This window comes from Uloborus diversus, chromosome 9 (assembly GCF_026930045.1).
Source record: "Uloborus diversus isolate 005 chromosome 9, Udiv.v.3.1, whole genome shotgun sequence".
NCBI lineage: Eukaryota > Metazoa > Arthropoda > Arachnida > Araneae > Uloboridae > Uloborus > Uloborus diversus.
The window spans coordinates 11,475,112-11,496,520 of NC_072739.1; the positions used below are offsets into that span (position 1 = coordinate 11,475,112).

General features: G+C 33.2%; 1 protein-coding gene across 1 annotated transcript; it reads right to left on the reverse strand.

The window, feature by feature from the left end:
* Positions 1-4,802: 4,802 nt before the first annotated feature.
* On the reverse strand, positions 4,803-21,372 carry LOC129229750 (DNA polymerase epsilon subunit 4-like; the record flags this gene model as incomplete). Its single annotated transcript, XM_054864120.1, has 4 exons — positions 4,803-5,098; positions 9,407-9,448; positions 18,994-19,078; positions 21,145-21,372. Coding segments are annotated over 4 exons (378 nt in total), but the record flags the coding sequence as incomplete, so codon positions are not given.
* Positions 21,373-21,409: the final 37 nt, after the last annotated feature.

A 21,409-nucleotide genomic window follows, 5' to 3' on the forward strand; every position in this document is an offset into this window, starting at 1 on the left:
ATTGTTTACGTGTATATTAATGTTTCTGTAATACCTTTTTCTTTAACTGTAGCCTATTAATAATATATCTTAGCTGTATCCGTAACATCTCTTTCAGAATTATTTAAAAGTGATAATGTCGCCAATCTAGCAACCTTTCTCGTTTCCAACTCCATTTCCACTTCCTGTAATCTGTCGCATTTAGAAAACAAAGTTGAAGTTGAAGTGCTCTAATGTCAAGGTACCTGTTGTGCTGTCGTCTGGTTTGCATTTCAAGAAAGTGCTCCATCATAGGAATGAAGTATTGATTTGTAAAAATAAATAGCACATTTCTATGAAGAAAGACCAGAATATGAAACCATGCTTTGCATTTTATATCCCTTTCTTCCTGAATTTTTAATAATGTACCACGGGGCTAACTTAGTGCTACTTGATATAGTTTGATAGAACTTATTTGTTAATCTTTAATCAAATGTCATTTAAAAGATTAAAAGCAAATCCTTTCTTATTTCGATTCTATTGAACCATTTATGCCTAAATTAAAGCGTTAAGTAAGAGGGGAAGCAGCAGAACTTATCAGGACACGCAAACTGAGCTGTACTGCAAACTGGTACATACAATATGACATCTTTAGTAATTTTAAGGAAGGGGATAGGGTTGAGGGACTCTCCCTCGGCAATTTTTCGAAATTGAGCCCCCCCCCCTCCCCTCTTAAAGAAAATTCATCTGATTTTGATACTTGAATTCAAATTATGTGTTTCGCAATCACGAACTGCGATAGAACCCAACGCGTAGGATTTTTGATTCTACAAATGATTATTGTCCCCAGAATCGACTTTGATTATACCCAACTTTACATGATAATCTGTTGAGAAAAACAGCATCTTGCACACAATAAACCTCTGCAAGTACGTCTTTTCTCTTGGGCGGTGGTGTCGCAGAGTCCTCTGGAACACGGGCCTCCGCGAGCACGTCTCCTCCTGAGCGGTGGTGCGTGCTTACGGCCAGGACACCACCACCCAGGAGGAGGTCCCGCTTGTAGAGGTCGAAGGACAGTGGTGCTGAAAGAGGTCCAGGTATGAAAATCAAAGGAAGATCAACTGCGGTCAAGTGAGAGTGAAAAGCAATTTGTGATTTATCAAAAAACCTTTTAAAACCATCCAGGATGATTGAAGAGGGGGTTCCAAATGGAAATTTTGCGAAACGAAGTCCTAAACCATAATTTCAAGCAGTATTTACTGTAATGAGAGGAGTTGTATTCTCCCAACTTGTTGAAATTTTTACCGAAATCAAACCCTATATAATCGTATATTAATATGTCATCATTTTTTCTGCTTGGAGAGTTAGATTTTCTCTCGACACTTTTCAAAGTTGAAGTTAGAAAGGCAATTACACGCCATATTTGATGAAGATAAGAAGAGATGTTGTAAGAGAATTCTCCTCGAGAAAAATTTAGAATTGAAGTTTCAAAAATACAATTTTAGATGATCTTCGATTATATAGGAGAGGAGGCAGGTCACGTAGAGAGAAAAAGATTATTTTCTTGGACCTCATCCCTTTGATCTCGACCAGCTACGTCCCTATCTTATTTATTTTTAATGAAAATATTTCAAAAAACCCTCCAACCATTTTTTTAAAAAAATCATTGTTTTGATTTTTTTATGAAATTAATTTTTAATTTTCAACCTAATTAGTCTGAAAAGCAAACATCTATGTACTTCTGCTCACCTGTAAAGGACCCCCAAAAATTCATTGCAACAGGCCCCCAAATCAGAAGTGGCTGCTGGATGCAACAGGAACAAATAAAGGTTTTACAAATTCTGTGCCTAAATGTATATGAATTATCTATCAAACCTAAAGCACACAACGGTCATTGGTACGTGTTATCAATATAGTGTTGTGCCCGAAGAATAGTAACCTAAATTGTGCATAATTCTAAGCTTTTATGAACGATGCGATTTTGAGCAGTATTGTAATCTCTTAATTTCTACCATTTACCACCAGGGACGTATTTGTAGATCTTTTACTGTCTATGTGTTCATTTTATCTTTCTGTAAGCCTTTATATAATGCAGGTCACATTACCGATTACATAAAATAAAAATTATTTTATTATAACAATACTTTTTTTCCCCCACTAAAAGCTTTGAATGAAAGAGCATCTGTTTAAATAGCTTTAAACTTAATTAAGTAAAGAAAAAATACTGTAATACAGAATACAGTATTGTCTCAACAGCAAATTTACCATGTAATTCTAGAAAGTTGTGTAATATATGGAGAGTTGCACAACTGGTGACTTGTGGAGTTTTTACTGTATGTGTTCATTTTTCTGCAAGCTTCTATATAACGTGGGATTTGAAAATGCAGTGGAGGAAATTGAATGAAAAAAAATGGCTTTTCTAAAAACTTCTCCAAAAATTATTGATTGAAAATGAATGAAATTTCAAACAATGCTACACATAAAAACTATCAGAAAAAAATATAGTCAAAAAATAGAAGTTGGCATCATGGAAAAGATGGAAATTGAATTAATTGTCTGTTCTGAAGAAATACAACAAAAACTAAGTAACTGGACACACATGCAGTAAACATAAGATCTAAGTATTAAAAGCAAAAATTTTCAGTTTTATCTTCCAGGATGAATAAATGAAAGAATTATCTAAGACGGAAACAGCCAACATCCATGCATACATCTAAAATACAACTTGCTAGTGCAGTCGAACCCGTTCACAATGAGCGTGAAGGAAGGATAATATTTACATGAAATACACCGCCAGCTCAGTCAATTCCAGCCGAGGACTGCAGTTTCGTGCTTATTAGCACTCATCAGCCCGGCATAGGAGTGACTGAGCTGGAGATGGAAAAACTTCTTAAGGAAGCCAAGAGTGCCAAACAAACTGGTAGCTAACATAGAATTAGCACTGACCTAAATTACCGTGTATTTCATGTATTTCTGCCTTAGCCCACGCTATAAGGCGGTAACTTACTGAATATACCTGCCTTGCCTGCAATATTCGAATTGAACCGAACCATTGTTTCGGTCACTTGTCTGGTCAGTGCTAATTCTATGTTAGCTACCAGTTTGTTTGGCACTCTTGGCTTCCTTAAGAGGTTTTTCCATCTCCAGCTCAGTCACTCCTATGCCGGGCTGATGAGTGCTAATAAGCACGAAACTGCAGTCCTCGGCTGGAATTGACTGAGCTGGCGGTGTATTTCATGTATTTCTGCCTTAGCCCTGGCTATAGGGCGGTAACTTACTGAAGGATAATATTTGCTCATTATAACTGGATTCATGAAAAAAATCATAAAAAGTCATTCACACTTGCTTCTTGTTTTGTCTGGCTTCGAGGAACATTTCAAGTTTTTCTGCCAAATTTGAAAGCCATTGAGTCTGTTGAGAGTACTTCAACTTCACATTTGTTGTTATCATCGTTTTGTCTTATCCATTTGCATTAGATTGAATTAGAGCAACAATATTCTGGGAAATAAATATTTCAGAAGTGGCAACACTGGCATTAACAAATGCTTAATTTTCAAATGTTTCTCTACTCCATATATATTTTTTAAAGTTCCATCATATGTTTTCAGAAAATTATCAAACTTTCAGAATGTTGAAGGAATTTTTCCAAGAGAGGAAAGCTGAGCTGAAAGTCAATAGAAAATTTATGAACCACAAAATTATTGCTCGCGAGACTTAACGTTGTACCAATCGAATGTTTCTAATTTCCTTGTTAAATTCGGTGTCTCGTTATAATATTAAGCAAGTTTGATATTATTGATTAAACAGTTTATGTGGAACATATAGTCTGGCTCTGATAACTTAAGCCATGACCTTGACAATATTTACCACTTTTTGGGATAATACGAGAGGATAATTGGCACTGAATTCAGTTGGGTTACTTTCGCAGTGATTTTGCAAACGTACTCCAGCTCAAATTTGCAATAATGTCTCTTTTTATTGAATTCCTTAAAAGGGAGTAAACACTCTCAAGGTCATAGCCTGGGGTGCCCCCCCCCCCTAAGGACAAGGGCACATTGCCACAATATTGCAGAGACCCCTCCCCTCAAAAAATCGAAAAATACTCCTCACAACACCCCCCCCTAAAAGTTTCAATGCCCCAGTCTGTGCCATGACCCCCCCCCCCCCCAGGTGGTCATCCCTGTTATAGCTCAACTTATCAGAGCGACAGCTAGACTTATAATTTTCAGTTATTTGTAGAGGTATAAGCTAAATTTTGTATTCTGCTTGAAACTTGCTCCAGAGTTAAATTTCTGCTAAATACAGATTTTAATTCTTTGTGAAGGTTCTTTGCATGCAATCTCCCCTCAATAATACTTTGAACCATTGTTGGGGATTAAAGTTTTAAATAACTCAGCTAGACCTAACAGGAGCTGACAGATCTGAATTAATCTCCATTGAATTATTTTAAGTATATAATTGAGTTTGAAGAACTAATTTTCTCCCTCTTAGTTACTTAACGTAAACATGGATTATTTTCCCTGTTAAAATTTCTGACATAATTAACAGGATATTTTCTATAACTATATATCATACCACCTGATCTTTAAATTAGTTTACTAATTTCTGAACTATATTAGCTCTTACGTTTTTAGACAACACCTTTTGTTCAGCTATAACGTGAAAAGTCATAGTTCCAAAACGATAATTTCCGCCTTTTGGGTAAGTCGCATTACTTTTGGACAATTTTTTTGTCCCAAATCACTTCAGAATATCTAATGAAAATGGTAGTTCAAAAAAAATCTATGTTTGTACATTACAGAAATCTAATTTTTACAAGATTTTATTGTTTACTACACATGAAATTCTACTTTTCTCAATCATTTTCCATGCATAACTTGTATAATGTACAAATTTCTTTATTTTTACTGAATAAATAATTTTTAGTTAAAAGAATGTTTTCATACATCTAAGTCAACAATTGCAGGTCTAAGAAAAGCTTCAACTTTTCAGGTGTAGGGACAAAACATGTATCAAATTTTATTACAAAAAAGTGAACAAAAAATATACAGCTAATAAGGAAGTAAAAATGCTAAAAAGATTTTTCACAGTTAAAGTTGCACATGACATATCAAGGATTACACATCATCTTTCAGTGTGCCTGAAAATAAAAATATAACAAATGAGAAACATTCACTGAAATTTAAAACATAAGGTTAATGCAATAGAATGATTGCATTTTAAAAAACTATAATTTCATAACTATTACAGAAATTAAAATAACGCACAAATTTAAAGAAAAACATATCAAGGTATTTTTCAGCAACAAATGTTCAACGCATAAGACTTCTGTTATGTGTTAAACATCTCATCTGTAATCCAGTTCGTTCTACACGGCGAGTGATTTCTTTTTAAAGGTACTGTTTCCCAAACATTAATGCTAAAAACACTACAATAACAACTAGAATGCAGTTATGAGCAATTGCCAGAATCATACCGTGTTACCCGCATTATCTGGCATGCCAAAAAAAAAGGAAAAAAAAAAACGAGGTTGACCAGCATGCCGGGAAATTTGAATTTTCTGGCATGCCGGATAATTTGAAGTTTATTTTGCAACAAAACAGAAGTAAATTTCTCCGTTCAATTCCAATCAGAAAGCAAACCACTGCAAGGAAAAAAATAAAACAAATCCCGAAAGCAACCTTCTTTCAAAAAAAAAAAAGTGTTATGCATATAATATGTGCTTGTTATTTATGGTAGGTCATTATTAATGAATTTAATTATATGCCAATAAAGTAATCAATTCAGAAGCAATCATTGTTACTGCAATTTGTTCATAATTTTTTTAAATAAATTATTTTAGGTTCCTTTTAGAGAAGTAAGTTTAATTTTTATTTATTGAATAGCTATGGTAAATTCCTTAACATTGGTTTAGGGGTGGTCACTTACTGCTTAAATGTTTGCTTACTTAGTTTAAAATTGATTTTTATAAAATTATTTGTTATTAAACAATATTTTCCTTAACAGGAAATATCCAACGTTGTTTAGCACAAATAAACAGATTTCAGAATACATGTGTTTCGAGGTTTCAAGGAACCCCCTTTTCAATTCAAAGGTGTGAGCTTCTAGATGTAAAGACACCCAGTAAAAGCAATTTTACTCGACTCAAACTCGCTAATTTTTGGAAATGAGCATTCAAAACTTCTATGTCAATGCTTCTACCTCATCCAAGCACTTACTTGTAATTGAAAAAAATATCAGTGTACACAGCAAAAACTAAGCTATTTTTATTTTTCTTCATCGTATAAATTTAAGTAAAGTAAAAATACAGTGAATGCAATATACTGATGGAATGTCTAATAAATATTTAATAAATGGAGCAAAATGATAAAGAATGGGACAAAACTTGAATGAGTCATTACTAAGTTTCAACAAATATGCTTCAACAAAACATTGTATTTTGGTGTCAACAGTGCATCTATTAATCTATTTGACTTGACAGTGTTTTGGTTCTTAAAAGCAAAGCCACAGTCTTCAGTAAATTCATTTTTCTAAACCAGATAATAATGAAACACCGTTCAGTAGTGAATAAATGTTCCGACTCAAATGTTTTTTTTCCCCCCGAACATATTTTCAAATGCATGCATATGAAAAGGTTTTCTAAAATCTAGAAAAATGTTCGATTCCTGACATTGAACATAACAGAGGGCCACAGTTTCGCCTCGCCATATGTTGGGCACTACTGTTTTAAAATACTAGGATTCTCCCATTTCTGTATTTTATTACCTGATTAATTAGTTTCTAAAACTTTTAGCAAAATAAGATAAACTCTAATAAATTTGATAATCAAGTTTTTAGAAGTAGTTGAAACGAACTCAGATGCGATCAAATTGTGATTTTTGAGTGGGCATGAAAAATTAAGAATGTGCAAGTCTGCTACCACAGAATATAAAATAAAAGAAGTGATGAAAATAATGGTAAATTCAAATTTAGTGATGTTGAAGCAGTAAAATCTCATTTGAAAAGAAGGCAGGCGACTGCTGCTACAGAAGTGGATGCAATGGGATTTAAAAATTCAGTTTGCTTTTAGGATAATTAAATTTTCCAGTTTTAACATGCAACACTGTTATCTCATTCAAGATTTCAAATGTTTTCTTTAGCTACTGTTTCTTTCTTTGCACAGGACATTTTTCCATGACTTTAAATAAATTTCCATGACCTTTAACAAGAATATTTATTTTTCATGACTTTTCGAGGTCTGAAATTTGTTAAATTTTTTTCCATGACTTTCCAGGATTTCCATGACTTGTACAAACCCTGTAATACTAATAAGATATATATATAGAACTTATATTTCATTTTCAAGCTGAACATATATTTTTATAGCATTAAATTTTTCTCCTAGGATAATGCAGTGTAATACAATATTACAAAATTGTGTGCAGCATTACAAATTATTGATAGAGAAATGCAATAAAATCTGGTTACAGCTAATACCAATACTACAAAAATCAGCTTTAACGAAATATGTTTTCATATCCCCTTTAATTGCCGTTACATTGCTGAATTCCATTACAAAGAACAAAATTTGCAGTCTATTAAGGTTTGTTGTAACAGGATTTCACTGTATAGTCAATATTGCTTTTAACGAATCCTGACTCAAAGAAAACCTGGATTTAGCAAGGAAATGGGAAAAAATTAGTAGGTACAATGTTAAGTTTATGGTAGCTCGCTTTTAACGAGAAAACCCTGCTCAAAAAATTAAAGCTTTTAATAAACTTCTATTAAATCACAGCTTAGCTTATCTTTTTTTGAAGATTCCTTTAAGATTCTGAAGTCAATCAAAAGTTAGTGGTGAGAACAATTGATGATGGCCTGCTTTTTTAAATTTGCGCATTTGAAAATTATATATTTGTTGATGTTTGCAGCCAATATTATCACTTCCGAGGATATTCCAGCTGAAATTCAAGTCAATGTAGGGGGAAATTATAAGAGTGACGACGCTAACAGAAAAGGTGGAGACTTAAGCTGAACAACCCTCAATGTCAACATATTTTATGCATAGAAGTGTCAACGGTTTTCAAAACAAGGGGTGGAAATGAACAGGTTTTTCAGGCAATAATTATTCCGCAAAAAAAAAAGAAAAAAACAAAGAACAGAAAGAACACAATAAGATAGTGCAAAGTAAATTAATCCTCTATTTAAGTACTTAACAAAATAAATAAAAAATAAAGTATGTGCGTTAAGGTGGTTCAAAAATACATGTAAAAAAAAGTTTCTCCTAGATAACAGGACGCCCATTATATTTTTAGACTTGTGGATAGTAATATACTGGAAGAATTTTAGCTTTCTATTTCAACTGAAAGAGGGCGCTCAACCCCCTCTTCCAAACTTCATATGTATGGGGAGGGGGTTTAAAAAATACATTGAACTGTAAAAACAATACTAACATTATAATATACACTAGTAATATTCATATACATTGCAATAAAATAATTATTTACGACAGCTGGGAAAATTAAATATTTCTAAATTTGAGGCATTTTCTACGCTACTACGGCTAATGTTAAATTAAGCGGTCATTGAGCACCCTCTTAAAATTTGATTAAGAAGCTAAAACTTCTACAGAATAATACTATTAGTAAGTCTAAAAAAAATAAGGTGTGTCCGGGACTCTAGCTGAAAAACAGCTTTTTAAAACCACCCTAATGTACGTATGAATTTTTATGATTTTTTTACGAGCATTCGGCTATAACAAGCATATTTTGCTGCCTCTTTGTGCCTATTATATGGAAGTTTGACTGCACAACAAAATGTGAGAAACAAACTGGATTACAGATTATATATTTGATACGTAACCAAAAGCTCAGACATCGAACATTTGTAATCGAAAAAACAAACAAACTTGTACTTGTCTTTAAATTCCTGTACCAAATATTTCAATAGGTGGAATAGTTTCAAAAATAATTTTATAAAGACCAATTTTGTTCGAACTACAGCGTTAGTTATAAGGAGCATTAACTGTATATCTATAACTATTAGTAAGTTATCTCTGAATAACACACAAGTATACACCTTTCAACTGCCATGCCTGAAATAAACTGTTTAATTCTTTAATTTTTCTCAAATGTGAAAGAAATTTATTTAAATAGTAAAACAACAAGATCCTTAGTTAGCTTGAAGACTGTTTTAACATTTAATAAATGCTAATTGCACATATAAATAAATAAATAATTGCACCATAAAAAGTAACACCTTACACCAAAACTGCATCTTGCAAAATCAATACTAAACTCATTCGATTGATTAAATGAAATAACTTGCAACAGAAAATCAGTTTCTGTATCTAAGTATCAATTTCAAATGTGCTTTATAACAAAAATAATCCTTGAGAATCGCTAGACTAGATAAGTTGTTATAGAAATTCTTAATAAAGATATTTTTAAGAATTATAATTGGGATTGCATACCTTCTAAAAATGCTAAAGGTTCACAAGCACTGATGCAATCATCTGTGAAAGAAAAAAAAAACATAAGTAATTTTAGTTAAGAGAAAGATGATAGATGGCGCCATAGCAACACAATTTTTTGATACAAACATTTTAGAATGACATTTCCAAAGGATTTTAAAACTACATTTTTTTAAATTGAGAAGTTACAAAACTTTTTTTTATATATGAACTGCTGTCTGTGCAAATTAAGTTGTTAAATGTTAGCTAGCTGAAAACCCAGTAGCAGACTTTTTTTTCCAGTAGTCTGCAGTGCAGATTTAACCCCCCCCAAAAAGTCTGCAAGACAAACCGAAATTTAAAATTAAAAACACTGGGTGCCGAAAAATCCCCCATCTCAACATGCTTCTGACACCATTTGCTGATTCTTATGCAAAATGACACCTTGAATCCAAATCTGATCACAGTTTTTCTCCATCACCCATCCCTTTTTGAAGATAGTATCCCCCAATTGCTTTCAGATTTTTGGCAGTTTCATAGCCATTATTTTTGTTTGGAGACAGATAGAGCACCGTATTTATTGTTAACCTTGTTCTGAACGGCTAGAGCGGTGAATAGTTCAAGAGCAGGAACATTTGTAGCAAGGAAGGAAACTCATGAGAAATATTTAAAAAAAAATATGAAAAGAAAAGAAAATATATTAATTTGAATTTTGGCATCTTGAATTCAAATTATGTTTTTCACAATCACGAGCATGTGTGTGTATGAATGCGCGTGCTTGTATGCATGTGTGTGCGTGTTGTGTAAGTAGTGCTGTGTGTATGTGCGTGTGTGTAGGCCCTCGTGTGTGTGTATGTTGGCATATGTGTTTGTGTCTGAGTGCAGGCATGAGTATATGTGTGTGTGTGTGTAGGAGTGTGTGTTTGTGTCTGTGCACAGGCATGAGTGCGTAGGCATGTGTGTGTAGGATATGGAGACGGTTTTTGCAAGAGGAGCAGCATCGTGAGGCTGGTCGAAACGACGGTGCTGCTGGCAGAGGGAGGTGGTGGGAAAATAAAATCATAGGAATTCAAAACAGTCAAATGAGAACAATAAGCAATCGTGATTGCTCAAAAAAAAAAAAAAAAAAGATTGTTTTTGATTATCTCTTCACTTATTTTTCTTTGTAAAACCAGAGTATTGGCCTCACTCCTACAGGCTCATATCCAAAAAAATTTCCTTCTTACACTTTAGTTCTAAATTACGTAGATTATTCAGCAAACTTTTTTAAAAGGTATTTAATACTAATTTTTTAGGAACATGTAGCAGAAAGATCACTGACAAAAGGCAGAGGTCGTTTAAATGGAAGTTAAAAAAATTATTAAGTAGACACAACATAACTAACACAAGTTATTTCTTAAATATTTATTTATTTATTTAATTATTTTATGTATGAAAATTAAAATAGTTAAAAAGTAAGCAATAGCCAAGCTCCCAACATTGGAAGATGGAAATTAGGGAAAGTTTGTATGAGTAAACTTAGTGTAAAAAGTTTGAAATTAAAAGAGATTTTTCAAATTAAGGGTGGAAAAAACTTAAAAATTCAGAAATTGAGAAAACTTTTTTCTCTCTTTTAGTAGCTAAAAAAAAAAAAAAAAAACCCTGCACCTTTTAGGTTTGAATTTTTTTTTACCCGACTGGGCATACACGACGCAAAGGCGGGTAATGTGTTTATGAGTCTATGTATGTATGTTTGTTCCCATGTGGCATAGTAGAGGCTAAACGCTTTGGCCAATTTTGATTATTCTTACGTCAATCGATTTGTCTTAGGTGGAGTGTTCCTTGGGAGTGTCACAAAACACATGACAGTACGGTAATAAAAATTCACTATATCAACAACCAGTCACCATATTGTCAGTTCAGGATCGTGTCGCACACTAAGTGCATGCACAAATACACACATTGTGCGACAAATGCAGGTAGCCTTTTCGCTGTCTGAATTTTTAGTTTTCTAAATCTACTATTCAATTTTCATCTCTAACATGTTGCATTTGTTTTTATCATGATTTATGGGACTGAGTTTTGCGATGTGTACTTTCTTGACAGGCTTGTTTAGTTTTGCGAGAAAGATTTGACTGACGACGTTTTCGAGTTTGCGTCATCATGAGTTTAATGCCAATGAAAATTAACTAAAAAGAGTAAAATAAAAAAATAATAATCAAATAAAAACAAAAACTCAACTGCGTAAAAAAGAAAAGAAAAATGTATTAGCCCAGTAGTTTAGACTGTTATTAAGTACTACTAAATAACTACACCATTGATATAGTTTTATAATTGATACACAGATAAGACAAATCATAAATTCAAAAGCAGAATAGAAGGATCAAGAGTCAACGCACATTTAAATTTTATGGGTTCCTTGATCGGTCAAAAAGGAATGGGCCCCGACTGTGGATCCTTCTATTCTGATTTTGAATTAATGATTTTCTTATATGTGTATTGATTATAAAACTATTTCAATGGTGTAGTTATATTCAGTAGTACTCAATAACATTCTTAATTACTGGGTTTATATTTTTTTCTTTTTAGTTTTTATGCAGGTTTTTTGTTTTTATTTAATAATTATTTTTTATTAACCTTCTATTTACTGAGGTACTTTCAAGTACCATCAGATTCAAAATCGAATAAAATACATTATGGGGTTGATATGCCACCAATACGCCATACTAAATTTGTATAATATCTTACATTAACACTATAAGACACTAGGAATTGAATTAAGTTTTATTCCTATTAGGTAGCATCTTTTAGAATCTGTCACTATTCAGAAATGCTACTGTGTGAGCTCATCACCTGTCTTAGAATTTATTTCTAAACCGTCTCAATAATCAAGGGTGTGCTGAAATAGTTGCTATACCACCTCAATTTATATGCTGGGTACCTGCTACATTTAGAGTTTCAAAATCATGACTTTTCTGGTTGTGAGTTTCGATGACTCACAACCAGAACCTGTGTATCCAGTGGTGTGTGTCATGTGTATCCATTACTTAGTGAAAGTGCACCTATGCGCATCATCTGCTCCAGTTGAGCATTTGTTCAGCATTGCTGGAAAATTTTACACTTCTCAGAGAATGAGAATGAAACCTGACAGTTTTGAAGCATTGGTGCTGTTGAAATGCAATAAAGATTATTTTAAATGCAGTATTTATTTTTGAACATTTACTTTCATATAATTTACTTAGACAAACTGAATGTATTTTAATAATATACATGTTTTATAAATCCTGCTATATTTATAAAAAAAAGGTTTTTTTTCCTGAATAATTGGGCTGAATTAAATACAGTCGGACCTCCATATATCAAACTTCCATATATCGAAATTTTCTATATATCCAAATCCTAGCATATTTCCATGTTCATTACATAGAAAATTTGTTTCTATATATCAAAAAAATCTCTATATATCGAAATTTTTCTTGAGACATTCGTAGATTTTTTTTTCCACTTTAGACAGTTTGTCTCATGAAAAATGAAGGTTAGGGAGAAAATTATGCTCACTAAGGTTGCTATGAAACTCATAAGGTATCTGGGGTAGAGGGGTGTGAAGAAAGGTCGTTGTTCCGTTCTGGAGTTCTTAAATTCCGTCAAGTTCATTTCAAATCTTAGTTGTAACCAGTAACACTGTAAAATCAGTTTCAAGTTTGATTATCATTTTTATTAGTCTTTTAGCTTCAGCAAAAATCATTCAGGTTAAGTAGATTGGTTTTTTACTTTTTTGCTGATTACATTGTCAAAACGAAAATACCCTAATGTTGCGGATCAAGTTGAACTGCCGAAGAATGAGGATGTATGAAGGCGCAAAGGTGTAATCTCTGTTATTTTTTTAATTCTTAACTTTCGTTTAATCCGATGCTCAAATAAATTAGAAATTGGGTTTCATACAAGAAAATTAGCTTTAATTTTAATGTTTTAGAAGATTTTTTATGATAAAAACAGGTTGTTTCTATTTATCGAAATTTCCATATATCGAATTTTTTCCCGGAAATTTGCTACTTCGATATATGGAGATCCGACTGTAGTATTATACTAAATTGTAGGGAATAGAATGTAGAAATATAGCACATAAATTTTAGAAGCCGTAACCTCTAAAATTTTGATTGTATGCAAAATAACAATGAATATTTAAATCATGTACAATACGCATTATGATGGGGCGAGACATTGAGATATGGAACATATAATTACTTATGAAGGATATACATATATTGTCCAGATAGTTATGAAGTATTTAAATGCACAATCAAAAATCATTAGGAGAAGGATTCTCATTTAGTTACCGCAAACGAGCCTTTAGAATAATATGTATATGTGCATGTATTTTTTTTTCCACGAGTCTGTAATCGTAATCAAAATCGCAATCGGCACATCATAATTTCAATTGATTACATTTTTTAAATAATCTAATCATTGCAGTAATCCTAATTAAGTTTTGGCAGAGGGTTATAATCTTAATCGTAAACTCCTATTTGTCAAGCTTGTAATCGTAATCAATTAACACATCGTTCAATAAGTCCCGAGACTAACAATGAAAACAACATTTTTTTTTTTAAATCATTTTTATTCGTCAATATAATCTCCTTTTAGAGTGACACAATCTTTCCAGCGCCTTTCCAATATTTCTATTCCATGCTTATAGAAGGATTTCTCCTTTGCCTCAAAATAGGCTTCTGTTTCGGCAAGGACCTCCTCATTCGAGCCGAATTTTTTTCCCTGGAGCATTTTTTTCAGATCTGCAAAGAGCCAGTAGTCGCTAGGGGCTAAATCTGGCGAATACGGGGGGTGGGGAAGCAAATCAAAGCCCAACTCATTAATTTTTGCCATTGTTTTCATGGACTTGTGGCATGGCGCATTATCCTGATGAAAAAGGATTTTTTTCTTTTTCATATGCGGTCGTTTCGCCGCAATCTCCTCCTTCAAACGTACCAACAAGTCAACATAATAATCGCTATTGATGGATTTGCCTTTTTCCAGGTAGTCAATGAAAATGACGCCATTTGTATCCCAAAAAACAGACGCCAAGACTTTGCCAGCAGACTGCTGCGTTTTTGGACGCTTTGGGCGGCTTTCTCCAGCCATGCGCCACTCAGATGATTGCCGTTTCGACTCCGGAGTGAAATGGTGTATCCACGTTTCATCCATGGTCACGTATCGGCGCAGGAAATTTTTTTTATCGTGATTGAATATCGATAAACAGCTCTCTGAGTCGTCAATTCGTTGCTGTTTTTGCTCCATTGAAAGCAATCGCGGCACCCACTTTGAAAAAACCTTTTTCATGCTCAATTTTTCATGAAGGATTTTAAACACGCTTCCAGATGATATTTGTATCATTTCTGCAATCTCACGGACCTTCACTTTGCGATTTTTCATTACTATTTTTAACGTTTCACTCACATTTTCCGGTGTAACGGCTTCCAATGGCCTACCCGAACGTTCCGCATCATTTGTGTCCGTACGACCACGTTTAAACTCAGCAAACCAACGACAAATCGTTGATTTGGATGGACAGGAGTCCTGGTAATGTTTTTCAAGCCATTGCTGGGCTTCTACGGTGTTTTTACCCATTAAAAAACAATGTTTAATTAACACGCGAAACTCGCTTTTTTCCATTTTTCAAACTAATAACAAAATCACTTTACTCTAACCTCTATAACTCTGCTGTTTGTTGTTCAATCGACGTGAAATTTTTACACGTTTCATGTAAAGGTTATGTCTCTAGGGAAACGTGGCTAGTTTGGTACTACTAGCGCCATCTATGGGTTAGTCTCGGGACTTATTGAACGATGTGTTACATTCTTTCGTAATTGACTCCAAGCCTGTTTCACACTGTACCATCTGCAAACAAAACCAAAGGTCCAACATCAAAGAACCAGTGTTAGACAGGAAACTTGCTGAGCAACCCTGGCAAAAGGTTGCAATTAATTTTTTTCATCTCTCATCAGTAACATATCTTTAAATTGTTGATTATTCTTCCAAATATATTGAATTGCAACATTTACACCACACAACAGCTAACACAGCTATCAATGCCTTAAAAACTTGCTTTGCTCGATATGGAGTTCCTGAAGAAATTGTCAGAGACAATGGACCATCATTTGATTCTCAAGAGTTCAGTGAATCCTGTACAAGTTGGGATATATTTCACGACACATCTAGCCCAGGATACCCCCGTTCAAATGGACAGGTTGAAAGATGTGTACAAACCATCAAATCAAGTCTCAACAAAGCTGCTCAAGAAAAGAAGGATTCTCATCTAGTCTTGATGGAATACAGAAACATTCCCATGGATGCTTAAAATACACCGCCAGCTCAGTTATTCCATCCGAGGACTGCAGTTTCGTGCTTTTTAGCACTCATCAGCCCGGAATAGGAATCACATGAGCTGGAGGCGAAAAATCTCTTAAGGGAGCCAAGAGAGCCAAACAAACTGGTAGCTAATGCAGAATTAGCAAACCAGATGAGCGACCGCAGCAATGGTGTGGTTCAACTCAAAGATTGATGGCAAAGCTAAGGTATTTTGTAGTAAGTTACCGCCCTAAAGCCAGGGCTAATGCAAAAAATTTCTGGGCTGATGAGTGCTAAAAAGCACGAAACTGAAGTCCTCGGATGGAATAACTAAGCTGGCGGTGTATTTTAAGTATTTCAGCCTTAGCCCTGGCTTTAGGGCGGTAACTTACTACAAAATATTCCCATGGATGGTTTACCTTCTCCAGATGAGATTTTAATGGGTCGCCAAATTCACACCCTGATTCCTGTCCTACTGTCACTGTTCACACCTCAGTGCTGTCCAAAATCGTCTACATCTCAGACAGCAACATCAACATAAATATGACCTACACACATCCATTAGAGCCATTGCAAAATAATCAAAAAGTAGTTTTCTGGCTTAATAAAGAGTGGTGTAATGGAAAAATTTTCCAGTTTGGACCTGAGCTCAGGTCTTACTGCATAAGAGCTGAAAACAGTAAGAGTATATTGTAGGAATCGTTTTTATATTAAAATTTTCAATTCTACACAGCCTGTTGGCAATAAATCAACAGCAGAGGATCTTTTCATGATTCCAACTAGCAACAACATCACATACCAACAACCCATTGTTCCAATAACTAGCTCTGCTCCAGTGGCTCAAAGTCGTACTCCTCTGGCTACTACAGTCTTAATGACCTACACGGGCCAAATAATTAAACCCCCATCAAGATTTAGAGACTAAATCAACATGGACATTTAATTTTTTTTCTCTTTTAATATTTTAACCTTGTTAGATACTTTTTTGAAATTTCCTTTTCTTTAAAATGTGTTTTTGTATTTGCTCATTATATATGCTTTTTTTTTAAAAAAAAGGAGATGTCATGTATCTGCATTTAACCGTAATCGCTTTCTACCACTGTAACTGTAACCTCTCCCTGACCAATATGTTCGTTGTTTACATCTTCCATCATGCTGTGCTTACATTGTAGCACCAATAAACATAATCTGAATTAATCACATCTATTTCTTTATTCCATAACCATACAAATACATCAACATATTAGGCAGTGAGAAGCAAAGGGATGTAAGTGGCAAAATTAAAAATTTGGAGGTAACCAGTACACATAGTAGGTGAACTTTTCCTCTGTCTTGGGACGGTAGTTGCTGCTAAACAGCATAATTTAGAAAAAAAATTCAATAAAGCCTACCTAGGATGTTATCTTTAAACGCGTTTCACTCAAAACTTGAAAATGTCCACTTACATCCCTTTGCTTCTCACTGCCTCTATATAACAAGATGCAATTTTTTTCGAAAAAGAAGAAGAAAAAAAAAAAAAAACATACAGTTTTCAACAGGATTATCAAAACTAATGTTTTGTAGAAATAAAATTGCAACTATCTGAACTTATTTTGCACACATTTTTTAAAAAACTCAAATTGAAGCAAAATGTAACTTGGTCATTGCTAATTCTATATTAGCTACCAGTTTGTTTGGCACTTTCGACATCCTTAAGAGGTTTTCCACCTCCAGTTCAGTCACTCCTATGCCGGGCTGATGAGTACTAATAAGCATGAAACTGCAGTCCTAGGCTGGAATCGACTGAGCTGGCAGTGTATTTCAAAATGTAACTAGTTGAGCAACTATTATACAACTAAAAACAGTACAACAATGACTAGTGATACTACACATGAAGCAAAGCTACAGATTTTTAAATTTAATATTTACCTTTAAAGAAATGTATTCATCAATCCAAAAACTTTGACAATTCTTTTGGTATATGACAAATCATACAAAAATTTTTCACAGTTAAAATTTTACACGTTAACAATTTTTTAACGTGAAAAATATCATATGATATTCAATAATATTCCTTCAATCATTAAAAAATATTGCATAAAAGTATTTGACTCAAAAACAAATTTCTAAAATAAAAGAATTTTCAAATTTGTAGCAAATGATGGTACAATAATTTTACTGGCGAATAGGGAACCACTGAGCTGGATTTTTTAATTTAAGAAAGCTTTTTCTAATAAATATGTTATTTTAAAACAAATAAAAAGATTCTAACAACTAAGTGCCTATTATTTTAAAAAATAAAACTACCAAGAATTTTTTAAGTACAGAAGATCCTTGTTTTACGCAGGTTTATTTTACGCATATTTGATTATATATGCGGTTGAAGATTTGACACCTTTATTTCATTTTACGCAGATGAGGTATTGCAAATAGACAACCTTTCAAAATCCAAACTTCTAAGATTACAGATAAAACGTTATAAACTGCAGTTAGAAGTGATAATGAGTGGGCTTGGACCATTGGGGACATTTTTTGCCATTGATTCCAGAACTCTTTCCAGAAGTAAAGTCATTAAACTCACACAACTCAGAGCTCACTGGAAGAAAAGCTCTTTGAAGTGATAAAGGAAAACGAAACCAACGAGGATACTGACATTGATGACACAATCAAAAGCTTTCTCACTGAAAATTTTGAGTAATTTCTTGACAATGACAAATTATCTTTCTGATTTGTTAGCAAAATAAGATCCCATCATGGAAATGACGCAAGTGGTCATGGAAGCGTAATGCCTCACAAGGTACAACAGAGAAAAATAATTAATAACTACAAAAAGAATATTATAACCAGCTCATTTTTATAAACACTTAGTTAATTCATGTTTTCTTTATGCACACTGCATTTATATATCGGAATAAGTACACATTAAACATATTATACATACATTTATCTATCACTAGAATGAAATGTTTTTTTCATCAATGGAACCTAACCCCTATTTTAACAATATTAAGTTTTAATTTATGCGGTTTTGATTTACCCGGCATTTCTGTGGAACATAACCCCAACGTAAAATGATGATCCACTGTACTAACAATGAAATTGCTAATAAATAAATAAAATAAACTCATGCAAAGTAGTAGTAACAGGTTTTAAAAAAATTTCAAGAAATATTTTTCTTTTCATTTTAGTATCACATACCTTAGTAGCTCTTTTTTTTTTAAATTTTAATTTGCTTACTTTAGAAACAACATTAAATTACAAACACAGTAATATGTTAAAAGTTACTGGTATAATTGTTTTTCAAATACTAATGTCTTTCTTTTGGATAGTCTTCTTTTTATTTTGCTTGGTGAATTTATATGCTTCTTGTCCAAGCATGCTGACAAACATTTCCTAGAAAATAAAGGAAAAAAATCTTTGTAATTATGTGTGAAGTCCACAATTCATATGAAAGCCCTTATTTAAAAAATATATATAAGATGCACAAAACATTTTATTTTATTTTTTACTTTCTTCTATAACTAATATATAGATGAAAGTATTGGTTCATGCAAATTTTCGAATTTCGAAGGATTCAAACGTTTTGAGGTGTGCCGAGTCCATTTCCACCACTTTTGGAAAATCTCTGCAAGTGTGTGTGTGTGCATTCGTGTGCCCTGCATGTGTGTGACCGGTTTTTGGTTGCTCTACAGCAAAAACTACTGCATGAAATCGAACAAAATTTGGTACATATGTGCTCCTGTGTGAACTTGTCCATTAGTTTTCAGCCTGAATTCCTCCAAGGGGGGTGGAGCAATAGAACGTTTGAGTTATGCGTGCCAGTTATTCCCCAAGAAGTAACTGGCAGAATCAAACAAAATTTTTTCCGTATGTTGCCCCTAGCAGGTACAGGTGCTGATTCAATTTTGGTGTCAATAGCTCAAACAGTGGCTGAGCTATCGAACGTTTTTTTGTTGTCACTTGTGACTGATATATCTCAAGAAATAGTGAATGGAATCAAACAAAAATTTATCAACAAGTAGCCCTTAAAGTGTACAAGAGCTGATTCTGTTTTGGCGTCAATAGGTGAAAAGGGGGTTCTTTCTTTTTCATTGCGAGTGTCATATCTCAAGAAGTAATGCTACGCTCTGGATGAAATTTAGAACAAATGTGAACCTATATGTAAATAGGCCTAGGTTCAATTTTTGTGCCAGTCGCTTCAAGGGGGGCTGATTTTTTTCTGTGCGAATAAAAATAGCTTTATTAATGCAACAATAAGAAAGATAAATCATAATAGACTGACATCTGCATATTTTGTGTGATTTTAATTGTTGGAAAATGATCGAAAAATATGAATGATTTAAAAATTTTAACTGTTGATATCTTGTGTCTGTTAACGAATAAAATGTGTGTAATTAATAAAACCAAGACTTAAAAAATAAACTTTCAATTTTTGCTTTTGTAATCATTCAAAAATTGGTATGGTCGTCCAGTTTTTGTGTGCGTAATTTTGTTTTTGAAAAATCAACAAGGATTGTTTACCCTTTTGAATACTGTGGCGTAGTCGTAAAGTAAGTGTTACTCATACTTTGCCAAGTAATAATACAGTTTACATGGACTGAAAATTTATTCGTGCAGTCTGGGCTATTTTCATATAGTACTAATTTTATAATAATTTTTTACTCATTTTATACTAAAAATCGTGTTAAATATTTTGTCATGAAAAATTAAGTATCCCAAATGATAGACAAATGTCACAAATAGTAATATACTATATAAATAATAGTATATACACGCATACAATGAAAATGCTCCTGCTTTAAATAGTAATCCTGGGCGAATGAAAATACTATGTTTTCCTAAATACAAGTTTGTTATATTACGTTAACTACAGGTTCAAAAAAATAATAAAAAGGTACTTTTATGACAATTTTCTTTATAATTTCATAAACCTCATGTTATTAGCTTTAATTTGATGTATCACTTAAACTATAAAACAATTTTTAAACTTCAACCCTCGTGTCCACGTTTTCATGGAATTGCCTTACTGTAGTTTGATTTATTGAAATAAATGAGACATACAAATAAAGAATTAAAGGATAAACAAAATCTTAGTTTAAAAATTAAATAGCTGTATAAAGTAAAAAATATAAAACAGCAATGTGCAAAAATTTTCGTAAATAATTGCAGATCCCTGTTTAGGTGTACAAGCCCCTTTTACAAAACAATAACTTATGGTTGAAAAGACACCAGACAAAGATGTCTTCTTACTCATAAGCTCATTTATTTCAAATAAAAAAGGTTCCTTGTTGCCCCAAAACAAGTGTCTGCAATTTCACAGACATTAGTGTTCAATGTTTCTAAAACCTAACAATGACTCAGGGAGTTTTCGGGCAATTTTCGATTAACAGCAATACACAGACTAATTAATTTTAAGCGATCTTCACAAAAATCTGAATTTTAATAAGCATTATACAAACCGTCGCTTTAGCAATCAGGAAAGCGGCATCATTACTAGCTACGTGAACGTCGGGATCTAATTTCATCAACTTTTTTATACGAGTCAAAGGAAGCTGAAGAATTTTTTCACTTTCTTCAACAACTTTTTTCGGAGAATTTTGTTCAAGAGAATCATTAAGAAGGTTTGATTCGGTGTGGTCAATTTCAACCGTTTCTTCTACTACATTTGTCTGTAAGTCTACTCGATTTCACTGTCCCTCTTTTCTGCATTTGTTACAAGATCTT